Source organism: Stenella coeruleoalba (genome assembly GCF_951394435.1).
Source record: "Stenella coeruleoalba genome assembly, chromosome: 1".
NCBI lineage: Eukaryota > Metazoa > Chordata > Mammalia > Artiodactyla > Delphinidae > Stenella > Stenella coeruleoalba.
The window spans coordinates 53,228,551-53,249,924 of NC_137169.1; the positions used below are offsets into that span (position 1 = coordinate 53,228,551).

Below are 21,374 nucleotides of genomic sequence, written 5' to 3' on the forward strand. Positions count from 1 at the left end.
CAAGGGCTTAGCTTTTAGGGAGAATATTTCCCTTCCTTTTCTCACTATTTTTTCCAAAAATACAAAGAAGTTGAAATGCTGATACAGTAACTACCCATTTCCCCTCATTTTTGACACTGAATGTGTAAGATGAGAGTTAAAATTCAAATCCAGGTTCTACTGCTTACTAACGGTAAAATCTAAGGTAAGTTATCTAATCTCTTTTTCAGTTTCTTAGCTACAAAATAGGAATAATGATAAGTGTCTCCCTAATACTGTAAAGATCAAAGTAAATAATGGAAGTAAATCACTGAATACAATGCCTCAAATATAGTAAACTCTTAAAAAATAATTTTAACAAAAACTTGCCATACATGTTTTTTTAAATGCTTCCTAGCGAAGTATATTGGGCAATATTCAAATACCGATAAAATTATGTAATCAATAGATTTGTTTAAAATAAAATACCCCATTTTATAGGTATTAATAAAGACTTCTCAGAAGCCCATTATATTATTTCAAATAAAAGCAAATCAGCACACAATACGTTTTTCAGGTAAGTTAAAACAAAACTTTTCAGTCTCCCAAATTATGTCACTACTCATGTTACAAAAATAACAAAATATAAGCATCTAATTTCTGCAAAATTACAATTGTGCTCTCTCTACCATAAATTTCTACAAAAAGAAAAACAATAACTTTGCCATACTCAAAAGTTCACTTTTTAACTTCTTGCTTAATAATTTCCTTTAAAACTAAGGCACATGCTAATGAGTAATGTGAGAATAAACAATAAATTTCTTTGTGCCATTAATTATACATTATATCCACAAAACTGAGGCTCTGAACAGTTATAATCACATCAAGTCAAAGCCAACTGTTTAAAGAAAACTGGTGGCCAATTTATTTGTAAAGCAAATTACTTCCACAATTTAAATGTCATACAGCTAAGAATTATATCAAACAGCCCTTAGTTAAGCAAAGTCATCACTGATATTTACTAATATAATAACTATGTTTACATACCTCCAACTAACAGAAGAGATTAATCAAATGTGTGTACATGTGCATGAAAGTGTTTTTATTCTGTTTTTGCCAAATCTCTGTAACATTATTATTTTGTTTTGTCCCTTAGGTATAGATAGGCTCCTTCCCTGAATAAGGCTCACAGTGTATCTGACTTGACATCAATACTCATGTTTCAATACAATCCTCAGCATAGTGGATTTAGTAAGCTATGCACACAGTAAGCTCTCAGTTTTTGAAAAATAAATGAAAAAATAGGAGATGATACATTAGAAAGAAACTAATTATCAATGTAAAATTGCACTGGCATTTGCTTAAAAGCAATAAAATTCAAACCTGGTGCAACCATACATTTACACAACTGAATGTTAAAAGAATATTGCTAGGACAAAGAAAGATCAGTTTTGGCAAAATAATTATGAAAAAAATCTCACAAATATGGTTTTATAGCCACTAGAGTAATAAAAGCCTGTTGATAGTATTTTAGAACTTTAGGAGTTCTGCATTTTGTATTAGGAAATAAAGTCTAACTAAAACTTTCATAAAACCGAATATCTTAAGATCTTTAAGTATTTAATTAATCCTGATAGCAAGAGGGCAAACAAAAGCATAATTCAATTTTTAAAAATTTGTTTACTCTTGCTAGAGATACTCAATGCTTACTAACATTCATTCTTTGGATACATGTCTTTTGAGTACTTTTCATATGCTGGACATTATAGTTGCTTTGGATACATCAGTGAACAAATATCTCTGCCCTCATGGAGCTTATACTCTAATAAAGGGAGACAAACACTAAAAAATTAATGTAACAGGTAACTAATTTATATGTTACATTAAAAGGCAGTAAATGTTATGAGTCAAAGAAACAGAGTAAGGGGATAAGAAGTCCCCGGGACAAGGCTAAGGAGAAAGACACACCTATACATTTAAATAAGTGGTCAGAGGAGACCCCATGGAGAAGGTAGTTCTCTGAGTACAGACTTAAAGGAGGTAAAGGAGTTAGTCATAGGATCTTGCTCAGAGATATGACATAATCCAACTTAAGTTTTGTTTATTTGTAACTTAAGTTTTTAAAGCAGCATTCTGGTTGCTATGTTGTGAAGTGAGTGCAGTTTGGAAGGAGGGAAACCATCTTTAAGACTATTACATTAATTCAGGAAGAGATGATGGTAGTTCAGACTAAATGGCAGTACTAGAGGTGATGAGAAGTGGCTCTACCTTTAACATATATGCAAATCTGAACTAAAGGATTTACAAAAGGCAGCTGAGTTTAGAATTCCAGAGAGAGATCTGTACTTGAAATATAATTTTTGTGAGATATCAGCATAAAGTGATACTTACAACAACAGGACTTCATAAGATCATGAAGTGAGTGAGTGTAGAGAAAAGAGAAAACAAGACAAGAGAAGACAAGAAATAAGGACAGAGGCCTGGGACACTTCCAAATTAAGAGATCAGAAAAAGAAGAATCTACAAAGGAGACTGAAAAGGTATAATCAGTAAAGAGGAAAATCAAGAGAGTGTAGTGCCCTAGAAGCTAAGTAAATAGAGTAAATTGGAGAATTAACTGTGTCAAAAGCTGCTGTAAGGTAAATTCAGCCAAGTGTTGAGATTTAACCTTCGGATTTAAGAACATGGAGAGCACTGGGGGCATTAGAAGGGCAGTATGGGCTGAAGATCCAAGGAATATGTTTGAAGTAGGGTAACAGGAGTTAAAGAACGAGAGTAAAAGAATTGGAGACAGCAAGTATGGAAAACTCTTCTAAGGAATTCTACTACAAAAGGTAGCAGAGAAATGATGAAGAAGCTACCAGCAGAAATACTAGAGAGGAGATTTTTTTATGGGAGAAATTTAAAAAAAATTATTTTTTATCCCATTTTATGGGATGGGTTGATTTAGTAGATGGGGAGAAACTGATGATGTAGAACAGTTATGAAAGAACTGCTGGAGTGAGGATCTTGAGTAGGTGAAAGGGGATAGGTGGTTGTATACAAACAGGGAATGGACTTAGGGAAATGGACAGTTCATCTATAGCAGAGTTTTAGGTAGTAGGTAGTAGTAGATGGCAGTGGGTAGGTAGATGTGATGGTCAAAGGTGACAAAAGTTTTCTTCTGATGGCCTCAATTTTCTTAATAAAGTAGGAGATAAAGTGAGGAGGGGGACTGGTGGGGAGCTGTTAGAGGGTTTGAGGTACCAAAGAAGGCATTAAGCCTTTTTCTGGGAGAATGGGAAAGTAAATGGAATAAAGAAATATGGTATAATTGCTTGACAGCATTAAGGGCTCTCTTGAGGTTCATGGCCTTTAATTTCAAATGAGACCAGTTATCATGGCATTTCTCAAAGCATGTTTAACGGCACAGGCAGTCAACTGAATTCAGCTATGGTTTGAGGTTTGGCTAAGCAAGTAAAATGAAGTAAGGGAAAGATAAGGGAATTGACGTTTGTTTATAATGGTAATAATTATAATGATTGATCATGGAATTTAAGCCGGCTAAATTGGAAGAAAGAACATCAGGGGCGTGAGGTACAGTAAAAAGGTCATACGATCAAGTGATTGGAGGTTGCTGAGCAGAGAAATTGTTGGAGTTGGGGTATTAGGCAGAAAAATATGAGCTAATGGTTAGAGAACAAGATGCATGAAATTGAGATAATGAGGATTAAAGTTATTCATCATGACAAGACTAAGGGTATGACCATGGCTAAGGCAGAGTGAAAGACAAAAATCATTAAAGAAGAGTTTCTCTAATTTCCAAGCCAATAAAATCAGAATAAATAAAGAGTAGCTATAAATAAACTTCAGATTCCTTATAATTTTTCAATGAGATAAAATTATACACCATTATTATTAGGGATTATGACTAAATGATAGTCCAAAATGAAGGTAGGTAGCTATCAAAAATAATGCAACCAGGAGGCTTCCCTGGTGGCACAGTGGTTGAGAGTCTGCCTGCCGACGCAGGGGACGCGGGTTCGTGCCCTGGTCTGGGAAGATCCCACATGCCGCGGAGCGGCTGGGCCCGTGAGCCATGGCCGCTGAGCCTGCGCGTCCGGAGCCTGTGCTCCGCAACGGGAGAGGCCACAACAGTGCAAGGCCCGCGTACCGCAAAAAAACAGAAAAACTAATTAAAAATAATGCAACCAAAAGAAAAAAAAAAGAACACACAAACACCATTTGAATAAAATTTGATTAGGACAAGACTGTATTGTCATAAGACAAAGTCTCATCTTATGACGGCTTTCTCAAAAGTTTATGTATATAATACCAGAAGCAAGTTTACATCATTATTATGTCCCATTTTATGAACCACTTGAAAAAAGACAAATAATCATTCCAATACATGTACACTTTTGTTCTAAATCTTGATGTTATAATCTATCAAATACATCATATATAAAGGAAAACTCTAGAATTATGCTAAATGAAGCATAATGCAAATCTTACGGAAATTAAGAGATGTTTCAAAAGTAGAACCTTGAGAAAAATGGCGTCTAAAGCTCTTTAATAGGAAAATTTCTTATAATTCACAAATGAGATTCATTCCACTGAAGAACTGTATTTACGTACGTAAATTATGTTAAGTATTACCTCCATTACAATGAGAAAAGATCAAGAATGAAGACAAGGATAAAAAACCTTCTCTTCCTAGACATGGAAAGATATGTGGAGGGAGAAAAGCCGTCTCTTTTGTAATTCCTATATTACTCAGGTTACTCTGCAGTAACCATGTAAATACATCTGAACATCATTTTCTCAAAAGTTCACAAAAAGTGAAAGTTTGTTTAATTAGAGTAACACCTATTTGGATCTTTAAGTTATTGAAATTCATGTTTAATTTATTTTTTAAATTATAAGGCTACAAAATATTTTTTTTATCTGTAAGAAATTACTTTAAAAAATGTATTTTTGATCTGTGAGAAATTACTTTCAAATTACGTAAAAGGTACTTTAAAATGCGCAATGCTAAAGTTTATTAGAAGTGTCTGAATGTAAAATTTCTGTAACTATATGAGTAGATTTAAGTAATTCTGATGTGTTTGATCCATATTCAAGTATTTCACACAAACAAGCTCAGATCATTAAAAAAATAATAAGGTCTATTTAGTTCAGGCTAAGGGTTAAACACAGACCCCAGAACACGTTTACTAATTCTTCCTCATATCCTAATTAACAGACTAAAATGCCAAAGAAAAGTTGGCTGTGATTCCATAACAAAGGTATCTTCCTTCTTTCTAATAGCAAAAAATCAATTTAAAATGGTTTGGTCAAAACCCAGCATAATGTGATTTCTTGGCCTCAGTCTTACTGTTCTTTTTTTCCACTTTGATTTTTCAAACTCTGAGTTATTTTTGTACTTTAACTATAGAAAGGTAATGACTACTTGTTCCTTAAGTATATTTTGGGGGGTAATAAAGATTGATGCTTACATAAAATATAGCTGGATCTTATATTGGCTGGCCTCTCCCTTATTGTCTGGGATAATCACTAACCATGACTAAATAAATCATATTTTTCTAATACTGGTGCATCTTACATAGAGTTTTCCATGTGAAATGTAGCTCTATTAATTGTTAATCATTGTTCTTGATATTTTTGGAGAAGGGAGGCTCATATTTTAAGTTGATAGTATGTCCCAACTACACAGCAGTCACAGGTCTCTTTTAATCCTCTAGAAAATCAATCTAACCATTTTTCACATGATAATCAGACAGACAATGAGTCATATGTGACTGGTCATCCTGCACAAATGTTTTAATTTGGCAGATATTCTTGAGCAGAGCGCACAAACCAGTTTGTAATAGCAGAAACATTTAATAGAAACATCAAACATTTATGTGTTCACTGATAGAATAGAAACGTACAATTTCTTTCTTATTACTAACTCAAATACACTTTAAAATTAAGAAAAAGTAAAACAATTGGACATTTCTCATTTGTTCACAACCTGAAAACCAAATTTATAGATGCGTATCTTCAGTTTACCTTACTGCCGATGATTGACCGTACTTCATCATCTGGTGACGTGGGAGTTCCAGATATATCTGGATTACTATTACTAAGGCTCCGAGAACGATTTAAATTAAGGCTTGCAGGTCTCACAGCAGATCTAGCCATTGTGGCATAATGCACTGATCCTCCCAAACCCCCAGGACCTAGAGGTGTACATAAAATAACATATAATTAAGCAAAAAATTAATCAGCAAAGGACCTGAAAAAATCTCTTCCACTTTACAAAATTCCACAAAGATTATAAATTGCTTTTATTTCTAAATGAAAATACTATAAATAAGAAAAACACGCCAGACCTAGTGATAGCTATACAAAGATAATTTATTTTACAGCAGCTGACAAAACCATGTGAATTATAAATACAATCATTATCTCTTCAATGTTTCTATGATTATTACATGTACAATAAAAAACAAAAGTAATAAGAAACATACACAAACGTTACCTTTCCTTATATATGAGGGTGTCTAAGACCCAAAATGCTCCAGCTAATATCTTTTCCTTTTTTCCCACCCCTCCTGCTCTGCCCCTTGAAACACAGTCACTAAGAGGGAGAGCCAATTTTCTGTCAATATCTCTTAAATGAAACTATGGCTTAGGTCTCTATCTTTATCAGTGACAATTTTAACTATAACAAAATGGCAACTTTATAATATACATTCATAAATGTATACTAAAGATAATTCTCCTAAAAGCCCAGGTTATACAAAAAAAAGCAAAGAATCCCCTTTTTGTCTGAAATCAAGCCTGATACCATTTTTCAACCAGGATCTATGAACATAAAGTACCCAACAACTGTATCTCCATTTTTCTTTTTTAAAGAAATCTTTCTGAGTGTCATATTTGCAAATGACACACACCTGTCAACTAAGTAGTTTGTAGTCTTCAGGTCAGCATGTAAAAAAGACATTTTGCAAAATCTGTGAAATTCTAATAGTGTACTGAATGGAACAGTAAATGGAGTAGCATTATATACAGTCCACAGTCACTTATGTACTCAGAGACTCAAGTACTATAATTTTAGAAATCAAGATAGGAAATTATGAGCAAGACTTTAAGAGTCAATTAGCTCTCTTTTTCAATTAAGAAATAAAATGTGCTAAAACTGAGATTACTATTATGCCGAGTTTTCAGAGTGAATGTCATAATTACTTGTCACCATTATTAATGCTAACAATGACAACAGCTGAAAAGGGCACTTACCATTATCACTAGTGAGGAATGGATGACTCATACAGACAAATATGTAAACAGGTTGAAAAGTATGCACAATATAATCATTAACCTACTAACTGAACAACTAAAGAGTGATTCAAACTAAGACATCCCCCACCACCACCACTACCACCTATGTCATATAAAACAAAAGTAAGTGGCTACTCTGGGCTCTAATATTCAAAAAGGCTGTATGATCTTATTGACCATGAAGAGATCAGAACTCTTCTAGAGGATAATCTTTTACAGTATTGTAGGTTTCACAGGGTTACCAGGAAACTACTGAGCCATCGTATTTCTTCTTTAACGTCCAATAGCACTCTGAATGACAAATATAACATTCTATTTATCTTTTTTTTTTTTACTGAGATACTGGGGAACTTTATGCACATATTTTTAACACATAATCAAGAGAAAAAACTGAACTGGGAACTGTAAGGAAAACAACTTTGCCATATGTACCCCAAAATGTAGTAAATAAACAATGAGCAGAGATATGTTTTTACTCTTTGAATACAACATCAGGTCCCTAGAGCTGAGCCACAAGTCAACAGCATGTATCATACTGAGAAAAAGAACTCACTTTATTAAGTATCAAGAACAAAATCCTCCACAAATGTCTTTTCTAATAGAAATCACCCTCAATGCTAATTTGGAATTTGGAGCAATAGCCTTTTATTAAACTGTTCACAAACAGCAGTTCGTACGTCAGACTACATAATCATAAATCAAGCTGAGATGACTGCATTAGCCTCAAATAGACTCAGAGAACCTCAGTGGGGATTCTTAAATACTCTTCCTTCCAATTTTACCCATAATGCCTTGAGATGCAACTTTTTTTAAATTTTATTTTTTATACAGCAGGTTCTTATTAGTTATCTATTTTATACATATTGGTGTATATATGTCAATCCCAATCTCCCAATTCATCCCACCACCACCACCTCCCCCTGCCCCGCTTTCCCCCCTTGGTGTCCATCAGTGTCTCTATTTCTACCTTGCAAACTAGTTCATCTGCACCATTTTTCTAAATTATTTATCTTAACTGGGAATGATAAAATGCTTCCAGAGACGGAAGTTATTTTCAAGGTTCATTTCTAAAAATTAATTCAACCAAGATCTCTCTAATTCAACTTAAAGGAAGCTGTATAAATAATGATGCTTTAAAATACAACCTGTTTATCCTTTTAACTCCAGTACATAGCATAGCCCATGGCACTTAGCAGGCATTCAACAAATGTCGGCTATTGAATAAATGCATCACACCATGGACTACAAGATTATTTCAATCCTATTATGAACACATAATCTATGCAAGATAGTTTCTTAGTAAAAAGAATAAAATACCTGGTGATGGTGAATTAGGGTAAGTATTCGGTAGGCGAAAAACATAATAGATATATGATGCGAGAAGGCTGTTTCTGCCATGCTGGTCATGATTTCCTTCCAAGTTTTTGTGAAGCCGATTTATAATTGATGCCATGGCTTCAAATGATGCTTGACCTAGATTTACTTTTAAGAAGGAGGAAAATATTTTTCCATTAACTTCTTTAGACTGTAAGTTCCAAAAAGATCAAGGTTTTGCCTTCACTATATGCATTAAGTATAGTGACTACACACAGTAAGCGTATAAAGATGATATTTGATATTAATTTTATGGTATCTTTATGATACTGTATTAACTGAATCAAAAATACTTATCTTAAAAAAATCAGAAAAAACTAATTTTACTAATTTAACATGAAAACTATGTGGCTTTGCTTAGTGAGAAAAAAAGAATCATCAAACAGTACCCACTACTTTGTAAAACAATACAAAGCACATGATAAGTAAAAAATCTATCTTATATATAACCTTTGAGAAGTAACTTCTCATTTTAGAGATGACTCTGAGAAACTAAATACCATACATTGAGCACATGTTACTTTTGTTTATAAAATAAAAATTACCAATAAAAGTAGATTATTAAAAATATTAATAGAAAAGAGTTGATAAGCAACTTAATTGAAGTGAGTAGCTCTGTAAAAGGATTAGAAGGAAAAAAGGGTAGAAAACCAGGTTGAGGTAAGACTATAGCACATTAAATGCCAGGCTAAGTAATACCTACCCAGCCATTCAAGTTAGTATATAACAAGAATTTTGCAAAAATTGGGAAATTCCGGTAGCTCAGTGAATAAATGGATAATCCAAACAGCCATTCTGAGCAACAGCGCCTCACATTTTATGATTTATTTAATCAAGACAGGAATTTATGAACAGATAATGAGGCCAATAAGTTTTCCTAAAAGTGGAAATATCAGATAGAGTGGTCATTTAGGAAGATTAATCTATATATACTGAACTAGAAGAGAGACTAGAAAGAGAGAAACCTAAGCAGGGTTTAGCAATCCTACCTGTGTTCCTGGTTGACTCCTTTTCCTTTTCCTCATAGTAGCTATTCCAAACCATCAGAATCCTTCACAAAACTAGGTCCACTTTACTCCCTTCTCCACAAATCCTGCTTTTTATCTCAGAGTAGAAATTTATAGAGCATGAAAGTCCTGAAATTCTTCCTATAAATTTATCAGAATCTGAAACAATTTTTAGTTCCTTTCCAAAAGAAGCAGTGCTCGTCTCCTATATAAGAATGATCTATCCACCTTAATTTTTGTCCTACATGCTTGCTTCATTAAAATCTCTTGCACCTCTATATAAATTCTCAAAGCATATAAACATGCTCAAATCTCTCCACTCTTATGCCCTAATCAACCTTGCATCCTCTTCTAACTAAACTTCTCAAAACAGTATAAGCTTTTTGCATTCCTTTCACCATCTGCTATTTATTACTAAATTCTCTGTAATCTGGTTTCTCCTTTCACTATTTGACCAAGACTATTCTCGTTAATTTCACCAGTGGACACTTCTTCAGTACAGTAGGTAAGAGTGGGACTCTAGAGTCAGTTGCTTGGGTTTGAATCCTTAGGTAAAATTTTTTTTTTTTTTGACTGTACGCGGGCCTCTCACTGTTGTGGCCTCTCCTGTTGTGGAGCACAGGCTCCGGACGCACAGGCTCAGCGGCCATGGCTCACGGGCCTAGCCGCTCTGCGGCATGTGGGATCTTCCCAGACCAGGGCATGAACCCGTGTCCCCTGCATCGGCAGGCGGACTCTCAACCACTGCGCCACCAGGGAAGCCCCTTAGGTAAATTTTTAAGCGTATGTTCATCATTTTATTCATGAAATCATGAAATTCATACCTATACCTAGAGTTGTAAAGATTTCATACATTAATATAAATAAAGTACATAGCACAATTCCTGGTACACTGTAAGTGTTGTGGAAATGTTTGTTACTATTGTGATTATTTTACTATACAATCTACAAAAATGAACAATGTTAACTTTTTTTTCTTAAAATCTTCTATGACTTCTGTAACATTACTCTCTACAACATCTCTTCAGTATCTCTTAAACTACCCTCTCTTCTCTATCCCACCATCACTGTCTTTTATCAGGACCACAGAAATTTTTGTATAAAATTCAAGATTTCAAATCTGTCTGCCTGCCTCCAGATTTTCTCACTTTCAATCTACCTCCGTGCAAAATCATCCTTATAAAAGCCAACCTAGTCACATTACTTTTCTAATTAAGACCAGATCCTTCAAAGGCTATTGATTCTTACAGAATAATAGTCCAATTTCCTAATGTGTCAAGGACCCTACTTCATCTCCCCTACAACCAATATCATCTCTAATCACTAACCCTCCAATTCATAACTAATTACTTTAATTCCCCCAAAATTTCCAGGTTAGTTTATCTGTTTGTGTACTATACACATACTGTTTCATTTCCCTGGGCTACTTATTTACCTATCAGACTCCTACTCATCTTTAAATGCTCAACCCAAGAATCACCTCTACTTACAAGTGTCCCTAAAAAAATCTCAAGGAGTTGAATACTATTCTCCTTTGTGCCACCACTTAATACGAAACTTCTATAACAAGTTAGCTGAAATTTCTCACAAACTCAACTACTTTGCAGGATTGGGTGGAAGCTGTTAGCAAAAGTAAAGGAATGAATCTTGGAAAAAAGGTAGGAAACCTGAATACCTCTCCTTCAAGAAAAACTCACAAGAAAAAGAAGATAGAGATTTTGAGTCAACGAAGAGAATAATAGCTATATTAAATAGAGGATAGCAGATGAGTGAAAATATAGATTATAAGTCATGTAAAACACAATATGATTTATCAGTTGCATGTTTTCTTAACTAGTCTAAGAGATCCTTAAAATCAGAAACCATGCCTTTGTCAGTGCCTATCACTGTATGGTACATATTAAGTGCTTAATAAATATTTGATGAGTGAATAAATAAATTTGTTTTCATAATTTGAGTAAAAGTCTATATGGCACATTTTATAGAAACAAAAGAAAGTTATTTTCCAGCATTAGAAACAAGTAAGTAACAACGCCCCACAAAGTCAAACACAGTCCTTATAGAGATGGCAAAAAGGAATCATGAGTCTGTTTCTGTAAAAGTTAGAAATGTTGAATGATATATTTCATGATTCCCCCAACATAGGTAAATTACCTATTTGGCCAGCAATGACAGGAGGTCTAACAACTAAAAGTATCAGTTTATCAAGCAGAAGATAAAGAAATCGGACCACTGGTTCCAACTGAGATGAATTCAATGCTGCAATACTGCTCTTCAATTCATTTTCTAAGTTATTTTCCATGATTCGCATGTCTCCAATTCGGACTGGGAACATGTGTTCATCCAGAGCATTCACCAGAGCAAAAAACTTATCAAGATAAGGATCCTAAAACAAAGAATGAACAGAGGCACTAAACAATTATAACTTCATACATTCCACAAACTATGGACCACTGATATCTCATATTAATTGATAATACAAAAAAGTACATATTCGTATATACATTGTTTCCAATTAAATACATCTATTCTCAGCTATTATTGTAAAGTAGCCACTTCAAATACTATTGATTACTCAAAAAAACTGTTGATATTAGGATTTCTTTTTCCAGTGTGAGTCTGCCTTATTGTTTTAGAGCTCAATTATTATGGCGAGTGTGTTAGTAACCTACCTGAGCCCATTATTAATTTATTACCTCTTAGCTCCATCCAAACCCACCATCTTTTCCACATTTTGCAATTCTGGAGCTAGACTCTTCAAACTACATTTGTCCTTTGTCAGCTGGCTTGTGATAGGCTCTGACAACAGAGGGTATGGGAAACAGTCTGCTAGGCTTGAGGAGTTAGAAGGGAATCTTCTTCCTCCTGTTTGCTTTCCTAATGGCAGCGAGTAGACGTGCATGCTGTGGCTCAGAGGTGAGGGACATGGGCAGCAGTGGTGGCTCTCACAGTTCCACAGCAGGAGCTCTCTACCAAGCTTCCTCAATACTACAGCATGGCAGGCACTGTGTTCCTGTAGCAGCGGTGTCCTCTCCTCAGAGGTCTGACTGACATCCTTCAAGATCTTGCTCTAGGTTTCTAGGTTCCTTCCTCCCTTACCACTTTCTGCAACTGCTATCTTTGTTACAATCAGAATTCTCTTTTAACCCATTTAGTAGTGAATCACCTTTAACTTAGTTAACAATTATTTATTTGCAGGTTTTCTCCACTCAAATTACTGGCAGTTTCTATCTCCTGACTAAATCCTAACTGCTATTATTTAACCTCCTTCTACACTGATAGAACCACAATCTTATTTAAAGCAGTAATGTGCCTGCTCTTTGAGCCTCCTTTATACCTACAGATGACTGAGTTCTGACCAATGGATGTGAGAAAAAGGCTACTGAAACTCTGGGAAGACTTTTACTTAGTTAACAATGAAAATAAACTTTAAGAAAAGGCAGTAATGCTAAACAACTTCACATTTATAATTTTAATACTGTTCTAATTTTATATGTTTTAAATGAATAAAAATAATACTATTGAATTCTAACTATATATCCAGTAAATTTCAAAGCACCTACAAGCAAAGTACAAAACATCATAAAAAACATTTATTGTCTTCAATTGATCCTTTAAAAAAGATTATAACACATGATAAAATTATATTACAGAGTTGTAAAATTTTATAAGCTTTTGAGTTTCAGTCACAGGACTGTGAATGTCAGGGGGCTACACACTAGACACTTCCACTCTATTCTTCCTCTACATTCTATAGATTCTAAATCATCTCTATGAAGTATTTTGCCCCAAATCCTTCCTTGTTACATTAAGACAATACATGTATCTACCTGCCTCCATAAAAATAAAGTCAGGAGTAAAACACAAATATATTACCAACACTAGAAAAAGAGAACACTAACAATGATTACAGGATTCAAAAATACATTGAAAAATAATGTATTTATATACTTAAGAAGATATCATGTGATATTAAGAATAATTTTATTAAGGGAAGGAATATATTTAAACAGTATACTATAATGTCAACCTTCTCATTATCAGAAGAATAAGGTCTATAGGAAACATAAGCATATCTAACAACAGAAAAGTAAAAACTCCACTGGAGCATTATTTTACTAGGATCTACCTGCATACTGCTAAATAAAATGTATATACTACCTTTTTGCTGTTTGTTTCTTTGTTTTTTTCTTGGCTGCGTTGGGTCTCCGTTGCTGCGCGTGGGCTTTCTCTAGTTGCAGTGAGCGGGGGCCACTCTTGGTTGCAGTGCACGGGCTTCTCACTGCGGTGGCTTCTCCTGTTACAGAGCACGGGCTCTAGGCATGCAGGCTTCGGTATTTGCAGCACATGGGCTCAGTAGTTGCGGCACGCAGGCCCTAGAGCATGTGGGCTTCAGTAGTTGCGGCACGTGGGCTCAGTAGCTGTGGTGCATAGGCTGTAGGGCACATGGGCTTCAGCAGTTGCAGCACACGGGCTCAGTAGTTGTGGCTCATGGGCTCTAGAGTGCAGGCTCAGTAGTTGTGGCGCACGGGCTTAGATGCTCCACGGCATGTGGGATCTTCCCGGACCAGGGATCAAACCCATGTTTCCTGCATTGGCAGGAGGATTCTTAACCACTGCGCCACCAGGGAAGTCCTTTGCTATTGTTTTAAAACGTGATATAGAGCACCCTGTCTTTTTACTTTCCCTACCTCACTGTGCAGAAAAGAGTTAACATAGCAAGCTTAAGACATTTCAAAGGCCTGCTTACAAGGTTGGTCCTTGGCTGGCATCTGGGAACTTGGATTTCAGGAGGGTTCCCACTGATAGGCGATTGCTCACTATACCTAAACTGTTTGTGCAAACAATATGGTTTATGCTTAATACCTGCTTTCCTTTTGCAAATCTAGGATTTTGGTATGTGTTAGGCAGAGGGTGTCTATGAGACAAGCCTATGGTAAAAACTCTGGGAACTGAGCTTCCCTGGTAGACAACATTTCACATATGCTGTTTCAACTTATCCTCTATGACTCCGTAGGAGAAAACTCTTGGAAGCCTGTGTTCTATTTCATCTAGACTTGACCTCTTTCCCCTTACTTTATTTTTCTTTATATCTTTCACTAAAATAAATCACAGCTGTGAATATGACTATATGCTGAGTCCTGTGAGTTCTGCTAGAAAATAACAGAACTTAAAGGTGGCCTTGGAAACCCCTGCATACCACCCCTTGCCTTTTCAAGTTGGAGAACCCACATATTCTATTTTGAACACCCATCTCTTCTCACTCTACATTTTCTCCCTGGAAAATCACATTCACTAGTACAGTTTCAGCTATCACATTTATTCTGTTAACCCCAATCCTAAACTCCTAATTAATTACAACTGCCTATAGGACATCTTCATCTGAAGTGCCCAGGCACTTCAAACTCAAAAATAAACTCATTATAGCCCCATAATTTATCTCCCTTAGTATGCTCCCAAATTTACTTCTCTCACACTTACTATTTACGTTAGAAATCACCACACACCCTAAATTCTGTGGCATTCAAGGTCCTTCATAATCTTTTACCAGCCTGGTCTTCTATGCTCATATACCATGATTTCCCACATACTTTAAACTGCAGTCACACCAGATTAGTTACCCTTCCTTCGGCAGATTACTGCCTCTTTGCACTTGCTTTTTACCAATTGCATTGTCTACCCTCTCTCTGTATGGTAAATGCCTACTCACCAGTGCAACTCAGTTCCCAGCAAAACAAACAACTCTCTCTCTGTACTTGAAAGGATTTAGTTCATATACCTAACATAATACTAGTTTTATTATAATTATTTTTGCACTTCCCCCTATTTCACTGTAAGGTACTTTAAGGGCAGGCTCTTTCCTTCACAGGTAACAACATCCCTGACCTCACAGAGTTTACAGTCTAATGGGGGAAAGAACCAATAAACAAAGGATATGAATGCCTTTATATGTACACACACACACACACACACAGTGAGAGAAAGCAAAAGTGCAAGAGCACGCAAGCGAAAATAAGAAGCAGTAAGGAGTGCAGGGTAAGACGATACAGAGTGATGGAGCTGCTATGTTTAAGAGTCACCAGCAAAGGCTTCTCTGAGGTAAGGAGAAGCCTTAATGAAGAGAAGTCAAATGAATGTGAGAAGGAAAAGCATTCCGGCTAAAGAAAGAGTAAATACAAAGGCTTTGAAAAGAGCTTGGCACATTCCAGAAATATAGTGAAAAATATGGTGATCCCTAAGAACCCTTTCCATTTGAAATATCTAAGTCTATGAGAAGTAAAACGAGCTGGATGATGGTTTTTCAACTCTAATTATTCTGCTATGTTCTAGAAACTTAGACAAAAAATCACTGAATTTTCAAAATGAAGTCAATAACATTTTGAAAAGCAAAATATTTGCTTTTGTTCACATTAAATGATATTTTATTGATTCCTTTAAAAAGTAACTTCCAAACCTATACATTTTTAACTGATATATACTCTCATAAATCTTATAGCAGACAAAACTGCTTTAAGTTCTAGACAAAATGTTCAATTCATTTAAGTGAAATTTGATCACAAAAATTATTAAAACTCACTTACCTGTGTATGGATAGATGAAACAGCAACAACTTCAACATTAAAAACACCTTTGTGATTATCTACCCATTTCATGCCAGGCAGAGGAACCTATAAGATATTGAATACAATGACCACAGATGCTTAACTTGATTATGAATTCTGAAACAAATGTGAATTATGAAAAAAAATTACAATATCTCAATGAGAAAAAAATACTGTGGAAATATATTTTATGCACTACAAATAAATGTAGAATTTATATTTTGTTCTTATTAGAAAAATCAATATGTTTCCTACAAGAGAAGTAAAAGGCTCAAGGAGCAAAAGCCAGAAAATATACACTCAAAATTCTATCTTCCCAGAAACATATACCTTTATATCATTCCAGATCTTCCCTTATGCATATGTATTTTTAAATACACCCTTACATAGGTGATATATCAAACATATTATATTGAAACCTGTTTTTCACCTATTACATTGTGAATCTCTTTTCATGCCAATAACTTCACATCTACAATATCTTAATGGCTTAACAGTATTCTATTTTCTTTATTTTAAACACTTCTATTATGTTTTAATTGGGCTTTAAAATATTCATAAGCAAAGGAAGTCTATTGTTTTAAGGATTAGAAAACATTTTTTTCTGATATAAATTGCTAGCAGTGTTAATTAAAATCATATCACAAAAATTATTTTTAAAAGGGAGTACATCAGTTCTCTCTATTCTTCCTGCTGAGTACAGCTAGAAACCCTGAACATGATACAGAAAATAAACATAAAGACTGAAAGGGGAGAGAAGGATGCAGACGGGCTAGGGACCTCAGGATAAAAGGAACTATAAGGCAGTGTTTCCTGGGTTTTAGTTTTGCCTCATGTATCCTGGGCTAGTTGCTAGAGAAGCTGGCAACCCAGAATTGCCAAAAGAAACAGACCAAAAAAAAACAAAACTCCAGGAAAAGCCTGCTCCCTCTAGTCAAATGCAACAATTGCCCTAATCTGGCCAAACACAAGGAAACGAATCACAGCCCCATTCCACCTCCACAGGCTGAGTGAGGGGCCTAGGTGTCCACCCTCAGCTGGCTATAATGAAGTTCCTCAATCCCTAACCCACCCTCACAAATACTGTCTGGTATCAGAGAAGACAGAGATGGGAACTGGTCCCAGTCCACTGATAAAAAGTACCTCCACTAATTGTGGGGTTAGTGGAGGCCAATCAGGGAAAAGTAACAAGTTTCCCCCTCACCCTCACAGCCAGGGAGGTGTCAACTGAGGCCCGAAATCCTACCTCCACCCAATAATAAGCCACCCCCAACCCAACGCGGAGTGGGGAATGTGAATCTTTACCTCCACCTGGCAACAGGACCTCCCCCTACTGCTAAAAACACAAGACTTATGTAAGATCTAGAGTCATAACATAATACCCAAAATGTTCAGGATATAACAAAAAATCACACGTCATACCAAGAACCAGAAAAATGTCAACTTAAATGAGAAAAGACAATCAACAGACAGCAATATTTAGATACTGGACAGATCTGACAAGGAGTTTAAAACAGCCATCAGGGGAAAATAAAAGCTCCACAAGCAATTACAAACATCCTTGAAACAAATGACAAAAATAGAAAGTCTCAGCAAAACAAAACAAAACAAACAAACAACAATATATACATATACATATATAGGAAGATAGGATTTCTTTCCCATGGTTTTATATTGTTATTATATGAAGAAAATAAAACCAAATAAAGGAAGTTTCCTATTACAAAATTCAATACTAAGTAGGTGAGAAATTCAGTATCTTTACTGAGGCAAATAATACAGGTATTGAAACTTTAAAAAAGAAACAAACGCTGGAGGAGTAAATTGAAACTACTCAGCACACGAAAGAGTACTAGCTCTTTCAACCCAAAACACTCATTTTCAGCTTTAAAAAAAGGACATCCAAATAAAATGTGAACACATACTTCTTTAAAAACAGTCTGCAGCATCAATATCTTCTGGGCACTTGAAGAAATGTAAATAATCAAGCCGCAGCCCAGACCTACCTCATCAGTAACTCTGGGAGTAAGGTTAAACAACTGGTGTTACTACAAACACTCCAGGTGATTTTGATGCATGCTAAAGTAAGAACTACTCTCTTAAAATATTCTAACAAATAGTGTGGCAATAGGAATGGCATAATAGTAGCAGACACTTCTTTAGCACTTTTCAGGTGCCTGGTACCATTCTAAATGTTCTACGTACGATTAATCATTCAGTCATCAACATAACCCAATTATTGTAGGCATTAATTATTCTCCTCAATTTACAGATAAGAAAATTCAGGCAGAGAGACTATCTTAATCAGCTCGGTTTGCCACAACAAAATGTCATATACTGGGTGGCTTAAATAACAGAAATTTATTTTCTCACGGTCTGAAGACTAGAAAAGTCCAATATCAAGGCGCACCATGGTTAGTTTCTGGTGAGAACCCCTTCCTAGCTTGCAGATGACCACCTTTCACTATGTCCTCACACAGCCAAGAGAGCAAGCTCTCTGGTGTCTCTTCTTACAGAGCACTAATCCCAGCATGAGGGCCCATCCTCATGACCTCATTTAACCTAATTACCTCCCAAAGGCCCCATCTCCAAATTCTATCACATTGGGGGTTAGAACAATTTAGTCCACAGCAGAATAAGAAACTCACCTGAGGTCAGTGGGAGCTGGGAGTGAAACTTTGGATATTATGTTATACTGCCTTTCAAAGGTATATGAGATTAGAAAAAAAATCAACAACAAAAAAACTTTCATAATCCCACACCCCTTTGAGAGCTAAATTTGGTATATATTTTCCAAACAATTTCCACCCAGTTGCTGATGTATCTACATATTGACTTTGGTTGTCAAGACATTATTTGTTTGTTTTTATATTTTTATTACAAATGTCCCATTGGGATATTTAAATCTATATCACTCCTCTTAACTACTGTATCATTGTATGGCTGTACAAAAATTTAATTAAACAAACCCTTGGTAGACATCCAGGTAATTTCCATTTTTTACTTTTTGCTAATACCAATAATCCTGTAATTTTCTTCTTTAAATTCATACAACAAATATTTACTGAAGTCTCTACACAGTTTTCTAGGTACTAGGGTTTCATGATAAACATAACATCTGCTCTTAGGGAGCTTACTACCCATTTCTTGTAGAAAAAAAGAAAATAAGAATTTCAGATAGTGATAAGTATTTAGTAAATAAAAATGGATTAAAAATGATAGACTGTATTAGCAGTGTGGAGGAAGGAAGGGTTGAAAATTCATGGAGTGAGGGAAAGCCCCTCTGAGGAAGTGCTATTTGAAATATATAATGAAATAAATATAATGAAAAGACTCCAGCCATGAGGAGATCAGGAAGAAGAAAGACAAAATTCAAAGACTGAGAGGCTGGAAAAAATTTGGAAGAAGCTGTAAGTACGGAACAAGGGGTGTGGTGGTAGTAGAAGATGATGCTGTAGAAGTGGAAGAGCCCAGGTCTTTCAGAGATTTCCTGTAGGTCGCAGGAAAAAAGATCTAGATTATATTCTAAGTACAATGAAATTCCGAAGGAACATTTTATTTTGATAATAAACACTAAATCTTAGTAATATAATGCTGAATGAAAAAAGCAAGTCTCAGAGGATTATTTATAGCATAACCTTTTCATTAAATTCATAAAATAAGCAAAGTAAACAATGTATTCTTTAGGCACATATATACCTCAATTAAAAAGTAGTTTTAGAGATTTCCCTGGTGGTGCAGTGGTTAAAAATCCGCCTGCCAATGCAGGGGACACGGGTTCAAGCCCTGGTCTCGGAAGATCTCACATGCCGCGGAGCAACTAAGCCGGTGCGCCACAACTGCTAAGTCTGTGCTCTAGAGCCCGTGAGCCACAACTACTGAGCCCGTGTGCCACAACTACAGAAGTCCACGCGCCTAGAGCCCATGCTTCACAACAAGAGAAGCCACCACAATGAGAAGCGCGCGCACCGCAACGAAGGAGCAGCCTCCTCTCTCCGCAACTAGAGAAAGCCTGCACGCAGCAACAAAGACCCAGCACAGCCAAAAATAAATAAATAAATTTATTTTTGAAAAAAAAGTAGTTTTACCGGGGGGGTGGGGGTGGGAGGTGATTGAGATTGGGAGATTGGGATTGACATATATACATTAATATGTATAAAATAGATAACCAATAAGAACCTGCTGTATAAAAAAATAATAAAATTAAATTTAAAAAATAAAAGATTCTATGGGGAAAAAACCTTACAGAAAAATGGTCTGAGGGTATCTCAGTCAAAAAAATAAATGGCCTCTCACCCACTTTATTTCTGACCCACATAGGCTGAGATCAGCAAGGAATTCTTTTCCTTACCATACAGACCATTTATACTCAGTTTTATTTTACCCCAACTCTGTAGTACTTTTTTTAAATCATTTTTTTCTCCCTAATATTTTACTTCTTTGCTTGTTAACAACTCTCTTTGCAGCTCCACGTTTCTTATTCTCAAAATCTGATTCCTGGCTTACCCCCCTGCCCCCACCTTCCCAGAAATGATTGGAAATACAGGTGTATAACCAACTCAGAAGATTTTTTTTTTTTTAAGTTCAGTACATGAAACCTCCAAACACATCTGGCCATTCACCATTCCAGACATTTTGGTAGGTGTTGATTTGCCCCTAATATTTTGATGTTTGTAATACACTAAATTCTCCATTAATCAGAATGGAATATTCTGGTTAAATTTCTAAAGAAGATACTTTTTTTTTTTTTTTTTTTTGTGGTACGCGGGCCTCTCACTGTTGTGACCTCTCCCGTTGCGGAGCACAGGCTCTGGACGCGCAGGCTCAGCGGCCATGGCTCACGGGCCCAGCCGCTCTGCGGCATGTGGGATCTTCCCAGACCGGGGCACAAACCCGTGTCCCCTGAATCGGCAGGCGGACTCTCAACCACTGCACCACCAGGGAAGCCCAAGAAGATAAACTTTTTAATAAACTTTTGCTCTTGCTGGAAATAAAAAAAAGTAGTTTTAAGAGGCTAGTTTTCAAAACAATGTGAATGTACTTAATACCACAGAACTGTACACTTAAAAATAGTTAAAGTGGTAAATTTTATGTATATTTTACCACAATTTTTTTTAAAGTCTAGCTT

General features: G+C 35.6%; 1 protein-coding gene across 7 annotated transcripts in view; it reads right to left on the reverse strand.

The window, feature by feature from the left end:
• The window catches only part of DOCK7 (dedicator of cytokinesis 7), a 214,156-nt gene that overhangs the window by 87,243 nt on the left and 105,539 nt on the right, over positions 1-21,374 (reverse strand). For all 7 annotated transcript variants that reach the window (XR_013829415.1, XM_079929009.1, XM_079929007.1 and 4 more), the window contains exons 19-22: positions 16,226-16,312; positions 11,799-12,030; positions 8,581-8,745; positions 5,992-6,161 (exon numbers count right to left, since the gene is read on the reverse strand). Coding sequence is in view for 6 of the 7 variants with exons in the window: in XM_079929009.1 (XP_079785135.1) it covers positions 5,992-6,161; positions 8,581-8,745; positions 11,799-12,030; positions 16,226-16,312 (654 nt within the window). In the remaining variant the exon portion in view is untranslated. The remainder of the gene's footprint in view (positions 1-5,991; positions 6,162-8,580; positions 8,746-11,798; positions 12,031-16,225; positions 16,313-21,374) is intronic.